The sequence below is a fragment of the Thunnus albacares genome, chromosome 20, assembly GCF_914725855.1.
Source record: "Thunnus albacares chromosome 20, fThuAlb1.1, whole genome shotgun sequence".
Classification (NCBI taxonomy): Eukaryota; Metazoa; Chordata; class Actinopteri; order Scombriformes; family Scombridae; genus Thunnus; species Thunnus albacares.
The window spans coordinates 10,367,552-10,391,356 of record NC_058125.1 but is presented as its reverse complement, the minus strand read 5'-3'; the positions used below and the strand labels follow the sequence as shown (position 1 = coordinate 10,391,356).

Below are 23,805 nucleotides of genomic sequence, written 5' to 3'. Positions count from 1 at the left end.
AACCTTTAATTTCTCCCGGCGGTGGCATTTTGCAGCGTCATTCCATATTGAGTATGTCAGAAATTCAGCATATTTTGTGCAGGCATTTTTTTTTTCCTTTGTGCACACAAACACACGCTCAGACCCACCGATGGGCCCTAGCTTGTTTGTAGAGAGAATTAGCCGGAGGCATCAGTCAGAGAGTAGTGTACACCAGTTTGGTTTGACGCTAAATCCCCAAACAAGGGTTGGTGTACTCTGCAAAGCCCACTTTGATGAACAAAGCAGAGCAGACAGAAAAGATCCAGGCAGTGTCATTGATTCATCAGGGCTTAAAGAAGGCAGCTGATTGCAGACATTGTGACAATAGGACCGTAATCTCACTATCAATAATTACATTCTCCCCTGTGTCTGTCCTGTTACACACACACACACACATATTCCACACACACACACACACATATATATACAGGGGTGGGAGGGAGATCGAAACAGTTCAGGTTAAAGGGGGTTTCTACCCTCTAAAATATTCATAGGTTCTTCATTTAAATCAATTCGGCTCTACGGGTGCAGTCAAGCGTCAACTGTCAGAAATTGAGCTGGGCCTGTTGTAATCACTTCTTTACTTATCTCTACAGATGGCTTGTTCGCAATGGGCTCTGCATGGCTAGCTCACCAGCACATTGAGAGAGGTCTCTCTCTCTCTCTCTCTCTCTCTCTCTCTCTCTCTCTCTCTCTCACTCCTTCCCATCTCTCTGCCCCTATCTCCATGTTTCATCCCCACCCTCTCATAATGGAACACACATAAATTCATCTGGGTATTGAACCAGGGACATTCATCACCCCAGAATTCATCTGCGAGGCATTTTCATTCCCAAAGTGTCTCCTTTCTCTCTCCCACTTTATCTCTCTCTCCCTCTCTGTTTCCCATCTCCATGGTGGCATTCTCCGCATGGCAAGCCTGAGCCGGGCAGTCAGTGTCACGATTAATCTTTAATGCTCGCCTGCCCTAATTTTTCCTCATATTTTACAAGATTTCCTGCCCTCCAAACCCCCCTTTTTCCAGCATCCGCTATATATAGAGTGATTACATGGAATGTTGCCTTGTTTCATCAGTTGCGGAGGGCCACTGCCTGCCTCAGCCTCTCCTGTGCAGTCAGCCACGCTTCCTCTCAGGCCACTAGCTCCAGGCCAAAGCATAGGGCCGCTGCTTCCACCAACACACTCATCCTCAGTCTCCCTCTGGGGATCTGTGTTAACATCACATGGATGACAACTGTGTACACCTCAAGTAGTTCACACACACACACATACATACATACACACACCACAATGGAATGCCCTCCTATTTAGAGAGTGGGGCAGTCAAGAAAATAGGGTAGAGGTTAGTGTGCTAAAAATACAAGAGCCTGGCAGTTCTCCTGCTGTCTGGGTAAAAAAATAGCACCGTGTTGCTGCTGTCTCAGTCAGCGTTGTTAACTAAGGCGCAAGAGAGCACACTCTGCCCCAGCTCATGTTTGTGTTTTATGCAAGAAAGAAGAGAGAGTGCTGAATCACTCAAACTTATTCTTATTTATTTGCGCACACAAAAACAAAGTCCCCTCGGCTACTGTTGTGCTTTTAATAAGCTAGCAGTCCTGCTCCTAAGATAGAAGAGATGCCTCAGTGTTTCAGATGATCTCATTGCGGTTAATAACTGGAGTCCTTATTTGCCTCGCTTTGTTGCCGGTGTCGGTGTCTTTAACAGGCCCTCAGGACTCGCACAGGGCGAATTTGGAGGAAGACAAGTCCTTTCTGTATGTTTTGATTTATGGAGGCTTCTTTCTTAAGTAACTTTAGATATCCATATTGTGTATCATCTCTCTGCTTCTCTCTCATATCATCCCGGCCCAGACCAGCTCAGCCTGGCTCAACCCAGCACCCATTTGGTGACAGAGGAGCTCGGCCTGTCTGGACGCCACTCTCTTCTCTTTCCCACAGCCCTTCTGAATCATTTCATATTCATTACGTGTCTGTTTGGAGCCCGGCCTCTGACATTTGACTCTTAAAGGCCCACCTGGGACCGGGATGAAATAGACTGCCAACAGTGCGGCGGAGGTGGGAAGGGAAGAGTGTAGTGTTGGATGGTGATGGATAGGACAGCATGTTCAACTGAAGGAGGCAAGCATGCTCAGGTTACAGGCCGCTTGTTCCCTGTAACCCTGTTTGTGATATTAGCATTGTGTGAGCCAAGAGATGCCCTGTAGCTGAGCAGCTCTGAACACGTGTAGGTTAAGAGAGGTGAAAGAGAAACAACTGGATCCTGTTTATGAATAGAGCCACTGTGTGTTAAAAGGGAGGTATTCCGATATCAAGCAGGCCCTTCATTTCATAGAGACGTATTGTCTAACCTTTGGGGCGACCTGTAGTGTCTTATCTGGGCCATTGTTAGTGAAGTACCTTGGCTGAGAGAGCGAGATAGTTGCTCGGTAGATATCACAATAATTAAGTGCTCTTGTCAGATGCTGAGGAGCAATCATTGTTCTGTGAAAAATAGCCATGTCACAGCCCTCTTTGCTGTTAGTTCATTTGCCAAGAGCCCTCGTAGGGTTAAGTTGAAGGCCTGCTGGTGCTCTTTTTCTGAACATTTCATACCCAGAGACAATGCAATGGGTGAGAAAATGAGAAAAAGCCTTGAGGATGACATGAGCCCTCCATTCTGGATGAAACTAGACACATAAATGTTTTTTCTCTATTCCTCATTCCCAGTCTGTCTTTTCAACTGTCCTTCCGGCCCGGATGTTCCTTCAGATTTAGGAAAATGGGTGGGCTGATAGGGAAATATGCAGCAATGCGGCACTTAGAACGGAGAGGGTACATTCTGTTATTCCACGGGATTTTTAACAGTAACCTGAGGAAAGCTTTTTATAGTCGCTAAAAAAACCAAGGCAGGGTAGGAAAGAGAGGGATGAAGAGGGGCATTTGTTCACCAATTCTGCTCATGGATATGATGCAGGAGACTAAATTATTTATTTGGTTGTTCTTTCACGGTTGTTCTTTTTTGCTTTTGCCTTTGCTCACAAATCACAGATCCTCCGTTTTTACTCTCAAGAATTTCGTGCCATTTGCGCTCACACATACGCACCTTTTTGTTTGGCGTCTCTAAATTAGAGCAATGTGATCAGAGTGGAAACCACCACTGTGCTTTGTTGAAATAAAATCAGAGGGAGAAGAGCCTTTTGATAGCCAGCGCTTTCTCCCCCTCTCCATCTCTGCTCCAGCCAGAGAGCTGACTAATGTAAAAGGTGACAACAGTTTGAACCAGAGTTGTCAAGTCGCACAGCACGGCACCCCATAGTAACTGGTGACCGGCCCTGATGCTTGTAGCGGTGTTGTTTTGTGCCACAGCCACGACGTGACACCCTGCTTTGCCCTCGCGCCATACGTGGGAAACCTTTTGCACAGCACTGCTGCCACCGTGGCGGTTCCACAATTGAGCTGGATTATTGTGTCTGGGCTGTCAGCACCTCTTGGCTGAAAGAAAACGAGAGGGAGGGAAGGGGAGACAGAGAGAGAGAGAGAGAGCGAGAGAGAGAGAGAGAGATCTCAGGCATCAGGAGAGGAAGGGGGGGCTCCGGGAGAGCTGGCATTTTCAAACAATAATCTCTGTGGAGCCTTTCAGGGGGTTTAATGTCATTTTTGGCCTCTGGATTTTTGCCCTTTTCTCCTCTGAACAAAAAGGAAGAGAACAAGGAAATAAGTGAAGGGAGACAACTGACAGAGAGAGAGAGAGACTTGGCTGGGTGACTTGATATTATTAGTTTTCTAGTGCGACTGATGGAGACTTGGCCTGCATCCAATGGCTGCCAACAGGCCAGCGTTTGCAAATTGAGTCTGGTACAGAATGACCTATATCTCCGTCCTATTTAGCACATTACAGCATTTGTCTTTATCTTGTCCATCTCTTTATCCATTCCTATCAGGCGTCATGAGACAAAAGCCCCATGTATGCTCTCAGTTTTTTCAGCAATTTTTTTTTTTTTTTTTTTTTTTTTTTAAATAACCTTAATGTGTGTGGCCCAGTTGTCTTGGAAAAACCTATTTCCACTGTCCAGCCTCATTGCATTTTCAGCTTCCTTGAAATGAAGCCATTTGGGCTATAGAGGTGTTAAACAGTGCGGGGCAGATGGATGGCAACTAGGATGCTTTTTACCAAGTACCTTGCGTGCAATCTGCATGGCTGCCCAAATTTGCTCCTTCTGGCTACAGGCAAGAATGGCAACACTAATCTTCCCTCCCAGGTATGAATTATGGATTGGATGTAATGCAGCGATTAGACACATGCACCTACACACATGTCCCTCTGCTGCAGTGGTGACCAGCCATGTTCCTGAGAGAAGAGGGCTTTCCTCGCTGCACATGAAAGTCTAGCCTACAGCGCTCCTCGCTAACTTGGCCACCCAGCTCCATCTTCCCCGCACACTTCTCACCTCTAATCAACCTCCATAGCTACATACATCTCGAAGCTAGAAAGGAAAAGAAATCCGCTCTTGCACATATGCTTGCTAAAGCCTTTCATGGCTGTAATCCCCAACACCAGGAAGAGATGCATGGGAATCTTGGTCAGCTGACTTAAAAGGAGGAGGAAGGGAAGGAGGAACCGCTGCAAGGTTGAAGCATACTCTCCCACCCCCCCCTTCTCTAAAGCCTGCTGGGATGCTCCTTGGGCTTGACATACCCAACCCCACCTGCCCTCACTGCTCAGCGGGTAGCTCCATCACCGGCTTCCCCTGAGCTGGCCTACTTGGGACTGTTTGATCTCATTGTGGAAGCAAGCGAGCTTGCCCGCTGCCTGGCAGGCAGAGAGCTCCTTGATGCTGAGGGTTGAGGAGGTGGAGCAGGCTTCAGTGGAGAGGCTTAATAACTGTATTAACATCGGTGGCTCCCCCAGGACCCACGCCTACACAGCGGGGAGAGCAGCGGAGAGGGGGGGTGGGGTGGGGGGGTGGGGTAGCACTGTAAAGCTGCCTTCTCTCACTTTTAATGCGCTGCCCTAATTTTCCTCTCTTCTTCCTCTCTCTTCAGTTTTCAATCCACTGTGATTTATAAATCAAGACAGAAGCACAAAAATAAACGCAATATCCCTTTCTGTTCCTCTTTTCACACGTTTCATTTTCTCACTATGCTACCTCCATTTTCACTCTTAACACTTGTTTCACTTGACACGGCTTTCCTGGCATCTCTTCTGTGACAGTCTCTTGCTGTGTATCACTTTGTTTTCTCACCATCCCTCTGGCAGCCCTCTCTTCCTGTAACTCTCCCGTCTCCTCATTTTCCTGGTCATCTAATCTGATCTAATTGTTTATCCACTTTCTTACACCCTGCTGCTTACTTATTCATCACATGTTGACATTAGCGTTGTTGCGGCATCCCAACTTCCCTCTCATCACACTGAACAAGTCGGCTTACATATATGTAATAAGGCAATCGAGAATTGAAAGCACTGTGCTCTGTCCTCACCTGTGTGTGTCGCTATTCATGACAGTCCCCCATATCCCTTGAATTATACATTGGAAACTATTGAATAATTGATGGGCCCCACTTAGCTTAATGGACGGAGTTAACTGGGAGAGGCGTGCATTCCTACTTGTAGTGGAACTGGGTCACAATAAACGGCACGCAGTCACCCCAAGGGTCATAATGAGGCCCGGGTCACGAGGCCGAGAGACGGAGCAGTCGACAGAGGCCAGCCGGGGTTAACTGGACCCCAGAGGGAAAGAGGACAGGAGGGAGAAGTGGAAGCATTAACACCAGGCTCACCTGAGGGCTCGGCTCAGGTTACTCCCACTCATTGTTTTTGGCAGGCGTGCTTACTAGTGCGCACACATGCTGCAAACCATAATCCATGTGTGCAAACATACATATCCTTTATTTTTTCACCGGTATTTTTGACACATTTTATGGAGACTCAGGCAAGGAGAGACATTCTTATGCGTACAAGTGATTATCGTCTCTGGCTGAGTTGTAGATGATCACATCTGCAAAACAAAACATTAACATTAAACCTTTACATCAATGGCATTTTTTGAAGTGTTGTGTTGCTCCTGTGCACATAAGCCTGCCATGTTTTTTAGCTCTGCCGTTATTTCTGTACAGGCTGCTGTTTCTGAGAACGCGCCAGACCAATACCTCTGTCAAAAAATGTATTTATGCTGTATTCTATGTTAAAAACCTCCTTTTTTTTACAAAGACTGACCGTAGGGAGAGAACAACGTTGTCTTTCTAAACCAGTCCACTGACTTGTGGCCAGCCATATCACAGGAAATGGTGTGTGTTTGTGTGTGTGTGTGTATGTGTGTGTGTGTGCCATGATCAAATGGCTCCCTCCAGGCTACATTGAAAGGTCAGGGATCCATGCAGGAAATTAGTGTCTGCAGAGGCACAGACAACACACACACACACACACACACACATACAGACACAGAGAGAAGAGAGAAGCACAACCCATACCCGAGGAAGCTAAACATGTCCTTCATTAAATTCTAGTAACATCCCACTGGGCTCCCTTGATGACTCTGCCTGCTCTCATCAGCCATTTTTCCTAAGCACAGAGCTAACTGAACCTCCCAGCGCTATCGACAAGCACCTCACTTTTTATTTTTTTAAATTTTTTTGGCATTAGCGCAGACACTAAAGACAAATGAGTCTACCTCTCCCCGCCCACCCGTTCTCCCCTCGCTCTGCCCAAATCTTCTACTAAGGAGCCCCCTGACACTACACATCAGACAACTGAATCAAATGTGTGTCATCATCAGTCATCATTAGGGGGGGCATGAGCAGGAGAGCAGTGGCTTGCCGTGCAGTATCGAGGCTCGAGTGTTTAAAGGTACCTCTGTGATCTTTCATAGCCGCCTTATTTTTGGTCTTTGGTCAGATGTGTGGCCAAGTTGATCAGTGACTACAGTTTCATATCTGTAGAATATGTTCTGCATGTGTGGTGGCCTACAAAACAGCCAGAGTGGTTGTTTTGTTAGTTTCTGTCTTACCAGGTAGCTTGTTCCCCTCTGCGTCTGACTATTCTAAATATGTCAGCTGTCTCCTAGAGGTCTTAAGGCCATTTTGACCCTTTTGCTGACCTACTAACCCCCTCAGATTCCGGCGTCATTGAGCTCTTTAACAGACCAGTGACAGGATAATGGCATGCTTGCTGCATCTTCTTGTCCACACCCTTGCAAATGCCTCCATTTACATGCGCAATAATACGCTTTCAACTCCAACCCTGACATTTGTACTTTGAGCTAATTTATGAAGGGAACTGTTGTCATTATGGGTGTCATGTACAGTAGAGGAATGCACGATAGCCTGCTGGGGCTTGAAGGCGGAGGTAAATTACAAGTGAGTTTAACTATTAGCTCTAACTCATGTTGACGAGTACACGAAGTGACAAACCTAAATGGGGTTTCTGGATTTTTTAAGAGAAAGGGCCTGGTGAGAAGGCACATTATTTAGCATCGTTGAACACACGCCTCTCATCCAACCGAGTCACGCACACGCTGCACTCGCGACCTCTCCCCCACTTCCACTGTCATGCTCCCGCTCTGAAGTCGAGAAGATCAAACCCTCGTAATCTATTCCCCTGTGATTGACTATTGTGTTATCCACAGAGCGAGGGAGAGGCAGAGAGGAGGGGAAAGGGAGAACATGGGTCGAGAGAGGCAGTTTAACATGACAAAGCCTGTCCCTGGTGATCCTCTCTTCTCCTCCCCAGATCCTCATGAGCCTCTTCTTTTTCTCCCTTCTCTCTTGATCTCCTTGTTCCCCTCTGTTTTCTTTTCCACCTCCTCCTGGCCTCTCCAAGTCCACTTTCAGCCCTCTAATGCAAATAGCCCTTTGCCTCCCTCCATATGTATGACCCGTTTCCTCCACTGAATATGCGCTTAAGAACGGAGGGCCTTGAATGCTGCCAGTCACATTGGATTAGCGAGTATCAATGGGCAGATAACCTCTCTGTTAGAGTGAGTGAAGAGCAAACACTCGAGCATAAGCATTCATGAAGGTCCTTTGGCCTTCAAACACAGAGAGGCACTGTGTGTGACACTTAGCTCAATAAAGATGAATAGGGCCTGGTTAATGTGTAAGGATGTATTTTCAGTGCTGGTGGACAGAATAATGGTGTATGAAATGCCTTTTCCAGTGTTTCTTCACTTGTGATTGTTTTTTTTTTAATGCTAAAGGCAGAAATGTCTTCATGATCCCCCCATTATTTAAAATCATCAGTCCCAAATCGTTCAACTACGCTCAATTATTGTTCTTAAAAGACATACTTTGTGCCCACAACTTTAAACCATTTTATGTCCTTCTCAGCTCTTCTTTCTTCTTTGATTACTTTAAGGTCTCAGGACCCTTGCACTCCTTATTACTGGTTGCTTGTAATGTCGTTGACCTTGGATTTTACAGGAGTAGAGGGACTTGAAGCTTATTTGGCTGCTGCACTTATTCTAAGTGGTTCTGGAGAAGAGCATCAGCCCAGATGACTAATATTTTTTTAAAAAAAGGCAAGTAATCCATACTGGGTGTTATTTAGACCACACAGCGAGTCTTCTGGATTTGCTAGGCCCAGGTCATGTTTTGGCACCCTCCTGTCTCTTAGTATGCATGAGTGCAGTTTGTTATCGCAGGAGGAAAAAGCACACACACTGGCATCCACTCACGCACAATTCTATAATTAACCAGCGCAGGCACTCTGTAAAAAGAGAAGCTTAATGTTTCATGAAGCCATTCTCACAGTCAGAGTGGTAACATTAAAGACCAGTTTGTAAAAGGCTGCGGTTGCACTCCTGTGTGTTCATGTTATGATACAATGATGACCTTGAGTTTGAATTATGCGTCATGAGGTATCGCAGCCGTAAGTCACTCAAGGAGGATGTATTCATTTGCTAGGAGAGAGTTGACAAAGGGAGGTTACACGGTGGTTACACCTTCCAGCATGCACAGCTTTATTTGGGGCCTGCATTTGAAATGTTTGCTTTCTCCTCAGATGCTCTCTCCTCCTCCTCCTCCTCCTTCTCTGTCTTCATCAGCCCCTGTTTCTGTCTCACAGCCTGACTCTTCCTGCTCCCAGCTCTCTCGCCCTCCCTTCATTTCTTAATGTGGGTCAGTCGTATCGCTCAGCTGGTTGTATACAGCTGCTACATGCGTGTGATCATCTCGCAAACATAGATTCAATGTTCAATGGAGGATCAAGTGTGGGCAAACACTGCCTGTATTCATCATGTGGATTAGCCACGGAAAAGGCTCGCTAATCATAGGCCTGCTCCTCCCGTTAAGTTAAACTCCCTGTCTTTAGCTCTTCGCTGTGACGAAGCTTTGAGGCTGTCCGTAATGCAAACATGCGGGGCGGGGGGGGGGGTAAGCACATATGCGCCGACACCACAGGGTGTCAAAGCATCCTAATAGAGCAGACGTGTTGCAACTGTATGCTCAGAATGCACACACTCTCACATTGGATATTTGGAGTGTTCGAGTCCACACCCTAGCCTGACATGTGTTACAGGCGGCTGAAACACACTGCTGTGCCTGTCCACATCCTGGCATCCGCTGGCCGATACAGGCTGCCTTTTGCCCCCTTGTGCCCACCACCATGTCCCACACCATCAGCTCATGCCAAATATCTCCAGTCACCCCGGGGCAACTGCCAACTCACATAGTCCCACTGTCAGTCAGCAGGCCTAGACAGCTGCTGGGTAGAGTTACACCGTGTTACTCAGGGTTGCAGGGGAGCGTTGTTGCCAGGGAACTTGTGGTCTCTCTCCGGCAAGATGGTTGTCTTTGGATGCTTTTTTTTTTTTTTTTTTTTTTTTTTTTGCACAAGTAGATCCACAAACATTTGAGTGATTATAGGATTATGAATTTTATTTATGTTGTAGGAGTTTGGCGCATTCTGTTCTATATTATGTTAAAAAATAACTGTACCAAAGGCCAGCATGTGGTAGCAGCAGCAGCAGCAGCAGCAGCACAGAAGAGCTACTATGGTTAACATGAAGTCGCTGCTTTAAGTCTAGCCCCCATAGACCTCACCTTTGCCATCTGCTCAATCTCTCGCTGCCCCTCCCCCTGTCGCCCTCCCCCGCGCACTAGTTTGTCCACACATGTTCTCAGTTCCGTCTCCATTTGCTGGGGCAGCAGTGATAGGAAAACCTGGTGTGTTGTTATTTCAGAGGCCTGGCAGCGTGGAGAGGGAAGTTATCTTGGGGCCCTGGAGGAGGGCTTTGGAACATGGTGGGGGCTGGTGGGCTGATAAAAACCAGGCCCGTCCTAAACAAGAACATGCTGACGTTCACACGCACAGGCTATCATGCACACACATACAGTACATACACGACATGCATTCAAATGTGTAAACAGGCAGGTTGGGTGTCTTCCTAATCAAACAGAAAAAAACGCATGATATAGTGCCACATATTCACATATACCCGTACAACCTCCCACACCCTACCTCACCCAGATGTAAAGATACCATTAATTACCCCTGCTAAACACAACCTGGTGTTTTCCCCACTCTTGGCGTAAGACAAACACCACCATTTCCTGGTGTTGAGCAGGGATCGTCATAACAGGCAAGAAAGACTCCTTACTCTGCACCGCCTTGCCCTTCGGCCTCTGCTCGGACCCTCATCTATCACTCACGTATGTGTGTGTTTTTCTTGCTGTAACACTCTAGATGGGGGAGTTATTTGGTCCCAATTTGGAGCGCTATCCATCAAAATTTGGTCTCGGAGCCAGTGTAGCCTTCAAACGCACTACGTAAGAGCTCTGAACTGTCACATCAATTTCTGCCCTCTCTGCAAAATTTGAATATCTGCAATGGTTGCAAAACAGCAGACTGTCATTTCTCTGAAATGTGGACCACACCATACTCCCTTAAGTGGAAGTGATGTGTCATTCCGTGCAGAAAATGATATTAGAATCAGATTAAGCTCCCAGCTTGATCCATACCCCTCCTTCCTTTGCACTAGACCCACCATGGTGTCAGCTGTATGAATTAAAAATATATGATGACTCTGTTAGAAACGCTATATAATGTCAGAATTGGATTTTTTTCCCCTAGAATGGTTGTGTTGTGTAACATGCAGATGTTGTATGTTTGCATTATTTTGCTTCGGGACTTATTAGTGACAGCACCCTGTATCTCCATGCATTCTCTCTCTCTCTCTCTCTCTCTCTCTCTCTCTCTCTCTTTTTTTTCTACACTGAGAAGGTAGACTGCAAGATAAACATGCAGCAGCTTAAGTAGAGCACAACCTAGGAGGGGGGATCCTCAGTAATCCTCCTTACTCGCCCTCACTGAAACACACACACACATTTGTACGCCGCACGAACACGCACGATGTAAGAGCAGTAACAAATGGCCAGCCTCAAATAGCCTAACAAACACTTCTATAATTTCATTTAGTCTTTTGCTGCGTCTGTTGCCTATGCTCTAAAACTTCACCTGTGATCCATTGCGATTTGTTTGCATCTGCAGGCGTGTTGCGCACTATGTTTGGGCCTTTTGCTGGCTGTGGCTCAAATGATAAATGCGTATATTAGACCGTTTTACGTACAGCCCACAGAGGCAAGACAAATCCACAATGTGTTTGTGGTGATAACTGATAAGCTTTACACTGTTTACACCTTGCCTGAGATGTTTATGGGAATCTGAATTGTTTATTTCAGATGGGTATGTATGATTGTTTGTGCAGTTGTATTCTTTCTCGGTGACAGTAGTCAGAAGTCAGCTGTGTGCTTATTCTAATATCCATGGCCCCCTTAAATTATAAGAATCATTTTTGGCAAGGATGGACCGAAGGATTCAAGGAGTGAAAGGGGACTTCCTCTTACTTCCTGCCTTGCATAACACAAGTTGTAGAGAGCAGTAGGAGGAGAAGAATGTCAAACTCAGTGATGGGGACAGGTAGGAATAAGAGGAAAGAAGGTGAAAGTGGCGGGAGTCGGGGGTGGAGAGGCTGGATTTAGTTACAGTGAATGTGGGAGGCGGGAGGCTAGCTGTCTGCTCTCTTGCCCCATGTTAACCTCCACAAGATCTCCTTCCCCTGTGTGTGTATGTGTGTGTGTGTGTGTGTTTTCACTTATGCCTGTCTGCACTGCCGCCAGATTCCTCCCCTTCTCCCATCCAATAACTGTTCGCACTCTGTGTTTGAACACAAACACACTCCACTGTCACTCTCCTTACAGCTGTCAGCCTGTGCACGCCTTCCAGTGTGTGTGATCGCGCACGCGCCCCCGCCCTCGCCCCCGTCTCATATTCAGATGGCATTGGTGGCTTTGCTGTCGGTAATCAGTGTGAAGGCAGTGAACGGAGACCCATCCATTTTCAGCGGAGAGCTGTTATGACGCTTTGTTAGAGAATGGCAGGATTTCCCTGTAAGCAAGGAAATAGTCCCATTTCCCCCTTCAGTAATTGAAGAGTGCTGACAAAGCATCCCTGTGTGTGTGTGTGTATGTGTGTGTGTATTAATGTGTGTGTGTTTGTGTGTGTGTGTATCGTTTTCCCTGCTGCTTCCCCACATTCCTGACATGGAAACCAGAATTAAAGTCTGAATATTTAGAAAAAGTCCAGCTCTGTGCCTGACTAATGCTCTTCTCTGCTCACTTGTTGGACTGTTTCACTGCACATAAAAGCTCTTAAGTTGCTGCCAGTCATTTTTATGAACTTGCATGATACATTGGCCTACAACTTCCAGGGTTTTGCAAGATGGTCTCTATCCCCGAGGCTGCTCCATTGCCCATCCCACTTCATTATTTTAAGCAGACTTCAAAGCAAGCCTTAATGTAGCAGCCTGTGGCACAAGTGGCCTGTCTGATGTCTCTTCTCTTGCTGCATGGAAAGACAAATGGACCTCTATATGTTCTTCCATGTATGTCACACATGGCGAGCATGTGTGTGTGTATGTGTGTGTGCGTATGCGTGCATGTGTGTGTCCAAATAACCTAATAGAAACACAATGGTCCATGATTGAGTAGGAGTCGACAAAGTGGAAGACCCTGTCAAAGTCCTCCCTCTCCCTCTCCTCCATCCCCTCTGCCTTCATTTTCTACAATTCTCTTCACCGCAGTCCAGCCAGCCAGTCAGCCAACCAGCCAGCCTGCTAATGTAGTTAGCTCCCCCCTAATGATGGTGAAATCTCATTAATATGCTTCACAGCTGGGCCCAGTAACCAGTGGGGATGAAGGTAATCAAATCTCAGAGGACTAACCTAGAACTGAACCTCAAGAACTGCTCAGCAGCACTGGGCCGAGACAGCCCAAAGTCTGGAGGCTTGATAATAGCCGGTGGGCTTGTGTATTTGTGTGTGTGTATGTGTGTGATTGTGTGTGTGTGTGTGTGTTGGTCTGTGGTCTTTTTGGCCTTGATGCCTTTGAAGTGCTGATGTTAGCCAGGCTATCTACTGTCAGTATTACAGCTCCAACTAGTTCATCATCAGAATAGATTTCATTTGTGTCTCGTGCATATTTGTCCATTTAAGTCTAGTCATGCGGTAATTGGCTATGGAGAATGTGGCTGCACGGGGCGCGGCTTCTCTCTAAGTGCACTTGTGGCTCATGATGTATGCAAAGTGAATCCAAAGAACGGCATTACAAACCACTCACACTTGAACTTAATTAAATCACCGGTGCTTTGGCTCCGAGTTCGAGAACGGCACGCTACATTAAGCTATTAAGACATCTGGGGGGTGTACACAGACACACGTAGAGTGTTTCATAATACTCGTCTGTGAATGTGAATATCAAAGGAGAGATCTAATCACATTAAATTGAGGAGATTTGACATATTTAGAATCGGTGTTATGAGATGAGTATTTGTTAATAAATGGCCAACTCACACATTGTTTAGACCCATTTTTGTAATTGATTAAATTCAACAGGATCAATGCTTACGTTAGTCTAAATATGAGTAACCAAAAGGCTAGTTTTCAGCTGTAGCCAGTGGTCAGACATTACACACAAAACCGCCTTTTTAAAAGGGCTTCTCCTGTTTTGTATAAAGCAGTGTCTGGTTTTGTTTTCACTGGTTACACCTGATGGACTGTGCTGTTTATTCCCGCTTCTGGGACTGGTCTGACAACATGCCGGGCTGCAGACTTGAATCCAGCCTTGTGTCTGGCTAACAATGTTCGCGGCTGCCATACAGTTCGTGTGGTTTGTGTTTCACCTTCCCACCAAAACACAATAGATTCCTTATCAGTAAATCCTTTCTGTTTTTCATTAAAACATTATTTTCAGGGTTGTGCCCGTATCCCCCAAGCAAAGTGTGGGAGTATTGATGTCTACATGTGCTCGCCCTCTCTCGGCTAAAGAAATGATAATCTAGCTGTAGCTCAAGTATTAGCTGCAGTGGTGACTTTGCAGGCTCTGGATGGGAAACCTTGCCAAACGCACACATTCCCAGCGTTAACATGTTGCAAGGATATCGAGGGAAGCTCTCCAGGCTAGTGTGAGTCAGTTCTTCCAGTGTTTGTGCGTATGATTTTTTTTTTTTGCGGATCGCACAATAGCCAGGCTTGTGTGATGGCTGGTGTTGATCAGAGCTTGGATGCAGGCTGGTGTTGAATAATGCCCGGGTGAGGGCTGCTGAAGGGCTAAGTAGCTCCGTCCTCTCTACTGAGCCTCTCTGCCTCTCCGTCCACAGGCCCGCCATTGTTTTGCTCCATGCCTCAGCTTGACAAGGCTCCAGAAGCCAGCCATTGTATTTAATTACAGTCGCCAGCCCCCTCACAGACTCTTGTCCTTGTGTCCCAGATTTCCATGGGTGCTCTCATTAAGACTGTACATTCTGTGTGTGTGTGTGTGTGTGTGTGTGTGTGTGTGTGTGTCCGCCTTTTTTTTTTTTAATGGCTTTAGGAAAAGCTCCTTTCCTGTGTACATGTAGACATGGATGCAATTTTTATGTGTGTGTGTGTGGGCGGGCGGGCGGCACATCTGTTTAGCTATGCGTTTCTAACGAAGGCAGCCTTAACGTGGATGAACGGCTCCGTGGTCGCACTAATAATGCATGGCCGTAATCAGTCCACATCAAGAGAGGCAGAAGAGCGCTGAAAACTGTGAATGGTGTTTTTTTTTTTTTGCTAATGAGAAAATATGCCATGTTATGTAAGGGGTGCTCTATTTAAGTTTAATTTGTTTGACATGAGTGTGGTGACTGTGTGACCCAGTGGCATGGGCAGAGATGGCCCTTAATGACACCAATAAAATGGCAATAAGGGGCAAAGGACAGTCTCTCCCCCCCCCCACTTCTCACACTCACCCTCCCGGCTCAATCTGTGACTGAATCTCTCACCTCCGTTGCACAAAATCACCTCCCCCTTTTTCATCCTCCCACCACAGTAAAAAAAAAAAACTGCATTGTATAACTCTTCTTTCTGGGGAAATGGTATAATTCTTGTTTATGAGCATATGCTGTCCACTCATCTGCTCAACTTTATCCCTCCCCTCCGTTATGTCCTCTGAAATTAATAGCTTTACTAATTTCACACTATTATATGCTTCTGTCCTTCCAGTTTATTGAAGAAGTAAGTTACGCATTCTTCTAAATGCTCCCATTTGTAGTCTTTTACGATTTTAAATAAAATTCTGACAGGTGTGTAAAAGTACGAGAGAAAGAACACGAGCAAAAGTAATGCACCCTCGCCTTCACTCCCTGTGCGTGTGCCGTTTTTATCACTTCATCTGTTTTGTGTTTTTGTCTGTTTATTGCTGTTTATTGCGTCATAGTCCTTTGTTTTTTTGCCTCCCTGTTTTCCTCCCTTCATCTCCATCCTACATCATTTGAAGAGTCTCTTTCTGCTTTTTCCAATTTTTCTTATCTCCCCCGCTGTTGCACGTACATCTCTATGTTTTAACAAAAATCTTTTTACCAAAGAAATCTGTTTGTTAAACCAAAAAGCTTTCTGAAGTACATAACAAATGCATCTTACTCCTCTCAGGTGTGCGTTTTATAAGAAGTTGCCTGTCACTCTTATATGCCTCTTTCAAAACATTTCAAACCAATTCTGCCCCTCTCATTTAACCCCTACTGACACATTTGCACCAAGAGCTGATGAGGTTGTTGCTGGTGTGAAAGTGGCATATGATATCTCGGCCTCATAAATGAGATGTCTTAATAACCAAGGCCTGATTGGGTGTCACCGTTAGGTGTGCAATGTGATCTTTATTGCTGTTTAGCTTAACTGTCCCCGTCACCTGAAACCCGCTTGGATGTGCTGTATGTTTTCCTGACGGCAGAGATAACAGACAGGCTTCGGAGAGGCTAGATTTTGGTGCGCGGCGCTTGTGTCTATTATTTTTTCCAGGAAGCCTTGAACATATCTGGGCATCAGGTTGGTTTATTTTGGTTGTTCTGAATGTAATCTTCTCCTGCACCATCTGCTGCATGTGCATGGTGATCGGCAAGCTGAAACGGGCACACGGACACTATAAAAGGATAGGAAAGTGTGTCTGTGTATGTGTATATATATGTGTGTGTGTATGTGTGTGTGTGGAGAGAGAGAAACTGCATCCTTGCTTTTATTGTCTAGTATGCAGTACGATTAGAGTTGAAAGCATTGTGTTGGTCTGCGGTGCCGTCACGTGGAGTGTGTTCCCAGCTGTACTACAGGCCTGCTGAACCAGCCCACTCTGTTAAATATAAATGGCTTATTTACACACGAGCACTGAGCTGCAGGCAGCTTCTGAGCTGCTTGTCAACCTCCCAAATCCCTCCTCTGTTGAGCTGATGATGCTGGGCGGAGCAACGGGCTTGCAGATACACAGGGGCAAATAGTATACCTGTATGGATACTGAGTGAACCAGACAGATGTAGATCACAGAAGCATATTTTTATTGAGTACTGACAGAAATATGAAGTTGGCACAGATTCTTTGTTGTTTTTATGTCTTCTTGATAATTTAGTATTAAGTTTTAATTTTGTGTTGTAACTAGCCCACTGCCAATGATGCATTTGCATATCAAAACTCAGGAATCGTATTTGCATCTGAATAAAAACTACAAGTATATACACACGCACACACACACGCAGTTTAAAATGGCACCATATGCAAACAGGGATTATAAAGGGGTTATTTAGTCCACAGGGTACAGGTCTGATTGTGAATTCGTGTTTTTGTATTTGATTAAAGAGCCGTGTTTTGCAACACACAGGATATTGAGGTCAAAGTTCAATATGTATTACATGAAGGCAACAGCAGGTTACCTCCACACAATCTTGGGACACTTTGTTTACCACGTTCACAAGTACAGAAAATCTGTGAGTCGACAAAGTGCTCATGTGTTGTTTGGTTTGTATGTATTCAGCCTCTTTCTGTTTGTTGGTGTGGTATTATACAAGAGGGAGTGAGGTAGGTGTGTGTGTATGTGTGTGTTTGGTAGGGGGGGGTAAACAGGGTGACCGGATGAGAATGGGTGAAATTCGGGACAGGGGATTTGGGGTGGGTGTGGTCACAGTGGGCGTAGCCTCCAGTACATTATTACACTCAGTGTCAACAAACAGTAAAACGTGTGAAAGTCAAAACTCAAAGCTAAAATGTATTATTTTTGTTCATAAAGTCAACTGTCTGTCATCAGGAAAAAGAAACACAATGACTGTGTTGTATGTAACAGTGTGTAAATCATTATCCATAACATATATATATTCATTTCATCATTGTGGTGCCTCTCACATCTGTCTGCGTGACACACATGTCAGATCGCTCCTTCTTCATGGCTGCCTGCAGCTACACTTCCCCTGTCCTCACAACTGCAACTTCCGTTTCATTTGATAAAGAAGAGATTCAGAACAGGATTACAAATAATTTGTATTTAAAAAATAACTACATATTGTTTCTTGAACAGCAATAGTAATGTTTACTTCAGACAGTCACTATATAAACTCAATAATACCTGATTTTCATGTTGAAACAACTGAACCAATGACTCAAACGGGTGGCTTAGTTTTAAATATCACAATTAAAATGTATAGAATCATTTAGAGAAAAATCAGACTCTAACCCTGAATAATACAGAGATAGATGGATTGGCTCTGAGGATGATATGAAGTGCAGTGTTCTGGCTGTGTTTACATTACACACAGGTGAAAGATATGTCACAGTCATTTTAAACGCCTTTTTTAGCAGCTGACATTGTCATTAAACTGTAGGAGCTTACAAACACATTTTTTAGATATTTTTATCACAAATTCCTCCCGCAGTGGCGGCTGCATTCTCCATCATCTGCTTTAAAACAGGTCAAATGACATCAACAATCTGTTATTTATGATAGCCTAATCAGTGCAATAGGCAAGTGAAAACACATCAGTAATACTCTTAAATAGTCTATATAAGGGATTTGATCAGAGAGTAAGAAAAAACTATTGATCTACTAATTCATGTGGACTAATTGATAATTTAATGAAAAGTTTCTCTCATTTGAATTTAGAGTCTTCTACATTTTTTCCTGGTGACAGCAGCAGCTTGTTGTGCGTATCTTTGTTATGTTATTCATTATTCATGACAATTTGGCAGCAATCCAAAAGACACAATACGTTCAGTGCAGCGTTTTTCAATATTATTGTGTCACCAAGTCAGGTCTCTTCAGCATGTTTGCCTTTAAATCTCAAGTCAAGTCAAGTGTTTAGGTTTTCAAGTCTCAAGTAGCGTAAGCAGAGTCTCTCAGCATACAGACAGCTCTCACTTTTAGCTTGTTCATATTATCTTTTACTATTATCTTAATGGTTAATTTTCGGGACAAACAGGACAGGATTCGGGATTCGGGACAACTGCTCTTAATCCGAGAGTGTCCTGAATTTCGTCACCCTAGGCGTAAACAAGTTGCAAAGATCTGTCTTGCTCGGTCAAGTGTCTGCAGTTATTGTTGTATGCTTTATTCTTTTAATGTTTTCAAGCCTTCACACTTACTCCATAATTAAAAAAAAAAAAAATAAAGCACAACTCAAGGCCGTGTATCAGAGGAGAGAAGTGTCTTTGAGCCCTGCTAACAATGCAGCTCCTTGCTGTAACACACACACACACACACAAGCCGTCATTTCTGCTGTAAATAAGAATACTCTGCTGAGGCTGGCTGCCTTGATAATCTGTGTGTGTGTGTGTGTGTGTGTGATGTGTGCATGTGTTAGAAAGTGCTTGTTCTTTGAACCCATTTTGAGGAGTCTTTCCTGTGGCAGATCTGAAAACGCCTGATCAAGAAGTTGCCGTCTTTTTTTTTTTTTTTTTTTTTTTCCTCAAACACATTGTTAGAAAGTGAGCAAGTTCCCCTTCTGGTGATTTGTATTGGATGTTGTCAGCAGTGCATCTGTCTGGACTAGTTTGTTTAAGACGTGTGTGTTTGGGTGCATGTGTGTGAGGTTACACGTGAGATTGTGTATTTATCCTACTGGTATCGATTAACGCCGCATGTCTGTCGGCTCTCTTGTCTGATAATGTTCGCTAACCCCTCCTGTGTCTCTTTTCCTCTCCGCAGCGATAGAGACCCAGAGTACCAGCTCAGAGGAGATAGTGCCAAGCCCGCCCTCACCTCCCCCGCCGCCCCGCGTCTACAAGCCCTGCTTTGTGTGCCAGGACAAGTCCTCAGGGTACCACTATGGTGTCAGCGCCTGTGAAGGCTGCAAGGTGAGACTCCCGGCCTTCCTCTTAATCTGCCAAGCAAGCAAGTTGTTCGACAATCTTGTAACCTTCATGTGATTTGCACTAGGAAACAAAAATACACACAGGTCTTCACAGCCTGTGCTCAGGTGATGAAAATGATAAGACATGTCATTTTGACTATTTTGCATCCCTGTGCGGTTTTCGGTGTTTAATTCTGGAATTTAACGTTGGAAGTGAGTCAAAATCGACTACTTTCTCGCAGGGAATCATTCACAGACTTTATCAGTTGCTTTATTGAGCTGCGTAATCTCCAATATGATCTGCTCTTGTAAAGCACCCGGACGATGGCCTCTTTAATCACTTCAAACCTGCAACCCTATACCTGTAGACACTGCAAAATTAGATAACTTATATGACAGTCCTATCTCTTATCATGTACAGTACGTGTGAAACTCTGTCATCCATGCAGTGTTGTTGCTGCTTCTCCTATCAGTTTTGCTGACGTGTCCACATCTGCCGCCTGTTATCAATACAGACGTATTACGCAGGTGCTGAAGAGGCCGCATAACGCCCATCTGCTCTGTTATCAGTTGATACTTGCCGTGTGCATGCATACATGTTGCTCTGTTAGTGTGAGCACACTGAGCTCTTTATCTCGCTTCACCCAAGGCACTGAGCCAGTGTTGTATAAGCTCAGGAGAGGATAGAGAAGAGGAGGAGGGATCTGTGGAATCTAATGTAATGTTACTGCCAGGTGCAGTAATGTCAACATTTTTGGGAACCTCCTTGTTTTTTCGCTGGCAGATGATACGTTTTTGAATTTAGCAGATAGGATTTCCAAAACTGTAGAATCTCAACCAAAACAGGAGTATGCAAATCTGTTAGTGATGTTTATAAAATAAGGGTTTTCTCATGACAACAGCTCTGTTCACAGCGAGACAAGATAGGAAGCAGTTGGATGAGTAGGGGAGGGGGGGGTGCTGGTGATGACATGTGCCTGCTAGACCCTCTGACCTAATGACTGTGCAGCCAATACCTGTCTGTGTTTCCATATGTGTAGGAGATAGGAGTAATGTGGAAGCAGGGAGAAGAGCATAGAGGAAAAAGGCACACTGAAAAAGGAAGCAGGAAGCAAAAAAAAGATGAAATGAAACTGTAAGGAAGGGCAGGAACCCAGGGGGAGTGTAGAAATGTAGACAAAATTATACGAAGATGAGAGAGACTGCAGGGAGTGAGAGAGAAGAGTGTGCTCCGGGAGGAACGAACAGCCGGAGAGAGAGAGAGAGAGAAAGAAAGAGAGATAGCAGAAGGGATGGTTGGAGGGGCAGCAGATTAGGTGGACGGGGTACAGGGGCCACAGCTGAACTCATTGACACCAAAAGAAAGACGGTCAGCGCACCAGATCACAAATGGGGGGGTTGGGGGGGGGGGGGGTGAAAAATGAGTAAAGAATGCAGAAAGGGAGGAGAGCACTGGAAAGCTAAGAGTCTGGCACACACATACAGTACAAACGCTGAACCCTCTAACACAAAACCTCTGAATGCTCCCTGAAACTCCACCAGCTCCCCAAATGAAAAATAAATAAAGGCTGACCCCTGCAACCAAACCGCCGCTCACTCTGCTTTCTAGCTGTATTTAGAACTTCGTATACACACAACAATCTGACACCTGCTAATGGTAGCTGAAACTCTGTAACAGTGTGATAAACATTGGAATGCAGACAATAGACAAGCTGTAAACTTGAGTAATTAGTTGTTTCTCCTTAGTGATCACAGTGTTCTCTCTGACGGTACAGAAATAGTGTCAGAATTGACACTGTAATTAGCTTTTTGAAGCTTTTATACACCGGGGATATAGCTGATGTTTTCATTCATCCGTCAACACACATTGTTGAATTGTTCAGTGCAAATTATTTTGAAATGAGGGCAAACAGTAACTTAATACATACATTTTTACCATCAGTTGTTGACACTCCCTGCCCCCTTCAACTCAGGTAGGATAGAAATTTCAGGTCTCGAAGGATTAATTTCATGAAATGTTTCTCTGTGAAACCACCTTCTTGGCTGAATATGATTAGTTTCTCTGATATGTTATGGCTGAGGTAGATTATTTTTAACAAGAGAGAGGCAACATGCAGTCAGGTGAAAAGCTTTCAATTAAATAATATACTGAATGAATAATCAGATGTATTTATAATATTTATGACATTACAGTATGGATATGATATTCATGCCAGAATCAAACTATCAGGGAAAGAAATATGAGCAGTCAGATGATTTAAACTAATCCCGAAGTATCTAAACCAAACTACTTAGATGTGAAAACACTGTTGTAAATGTATCAGATCAAGTGGATGATTGTAACATTCATGGTCATTTTCATGAGCATATAAGTGGTTTAGATAAGGGTTTCAAACTGAGAATTTGTTTTAAACCGGTCTGACCACACATGTCTTTGCCCTACTGGACTTTAGTTCCAGCGATGCCGAAGTGTTCCCAGATCACAGCAAGTTTCTCTTCTAGTTTGGAAAAGTGTTATCACAATCATTAGGAACGTTGGCTAAAACTACGAAAATATCCCTAGCTTGATTGCCGCTAGTCCCTCGTCCACGAGCCGACTGCCTGCCCACTCAACAGCCGCAGTACTAATTTGAAAAATTCAGGATGCCTTCTCCGTATCTCTGACTTCAGAAGAGATGACTTGGCAAAGCATACTCAATAATTCAACACTACAGGCATGTGAATGTATATGGTTGTCTCATCTGAGACTGGGGTAAGTCGAGGGTTAGCAGCGTCGGCTTTGCTGCAGCATGCCAAACTACAAAGGCATTTCCTGGGGGCTGCAGTGAACAGAGGAAACAGGAGGGGGATGTTGAGCTCTGTTACTTAGAGACAGCTCATTCGTTTGTTGTTTAAGTTCTACTGCTTGAGCATACTCACCGGCATTGCACTTCTTTTCCCCTCCAGATATTAACACTTAAACATTAAATATGCATGCCCGCCCCCTCATATTTATGTTTTTGTCTTGGAGGCATGGCAGCGCACAGCAGGCGATCTCTCTTCCTGGTATCCGCTGCACTGGAAGGGAAGTGAACCTATTTCCAAAAATCCCCAACCGCCGCTTCTTGCATGAATGTCCCCTATTTGGATTGTTTTTCAGATGGCACTCTTACCAAGCATCCATCTTTACTAATGTGTGGGCTGTAGCAATAGCTGCTAAGTAATAGAGACAGGGGCACAGTCATACACACACACACACACACACACACACAAACGCGCACATGCATATTCACACACACGCAAGGACGCAGTAGGTGGCTGGGAACGCACTCTTAATTTGGGCACAGTGTGAAAGTCACGTAAGAGAGGATTCCTTTGCTTCCCTGTGAACTCGCCAACCCCAGACTCCCCCCTGCTTCCCTCTTAATAAAGCATTTCCTCACACACATGCAAAGTAGAACACACTCATAAACGCGTGAGGCTCATAACGCACACCAGGTAGAGAGCCGTGAATTCAAGAGCACATGACACATGCAATCACGTATGTGCTGTTACTGTTCATTCCTCTTTTACATCCCTCCCTCCCTCTCCCTCTTCTCGCGGCTCTCATCTCCTCTGAACGCTGCAGGGTGGCTGACAGGCCTGCTGAGGGCCCTTGTCGCCGGGTGGATTAAGCAGTGATACAAAAAGAGGCTTAAGGGCCATAGGAAGCAATGACTCCTAAAAAAAGGAAGGGGGGGAGGGGGGACAGGAACAATCGACGACTGGCCCACGAGCCGGCAGCAACAGCCAATCAGGAGGTGCTGCAAAGAGGGCACCTGAGCCTCATGGTGTCAGGAGGGACAGGGCTTGATGCTTACTTTTTTTCCCAAGCAGCACATGTGCTCCTAAGTTGAAAAATTTAGGAGCGCATACAAAACCTTAGGGGCGCAATGAAAATTTATCAAATGTGTTTTTCCTTAATGAAGGGGTACGATGAGACATTTACAAGCAAAATGATTTAATTTTGAATACAAAAAGTACACTAGGTTTTTAATTATTTCTGCTTCAAACTGTATTTGTTTAATAATTATATAATTAACCTTTAAGCTGCTTTAAACTGTATGAACATATCTATAATAAAGTAGTTCTTCTTGGTTCTAAACGCCAAAAAAGTCTGCTCTGTCTGTGAAGACACAAAGGATATCACTGGTCCGGCAGCTTTTGTAAGCAGG

General features: G+C 44.9%; 1 protein-coding gene across 8 annotated transcripts in view; it reads left to right on the top strand.

Annotated features, from left to right (window-relative positions):
* raraa (retinoic acid receptor, alpha a) overlaps window positions 1-23,805 on the top strand; it is a 150,260-nt gene that overhangs the window by 112,198 nt on the left and 14,257 nt on the right. For all 8 annotated transcript variants that reach the window (XM_044337726.1, XM_044337727.1, XM_044337724.1 and 5 more), the window contains one exon: window positions 19,468-19,616. In XM_044337726.1, coding sequence (XP_044193661.1) covers window positions 19,468-19,616 — 149 coding nt within the window. The remainder of the gene's footprint in view (window positions 1-19,467; window positions 19,617-23,805) is intronic.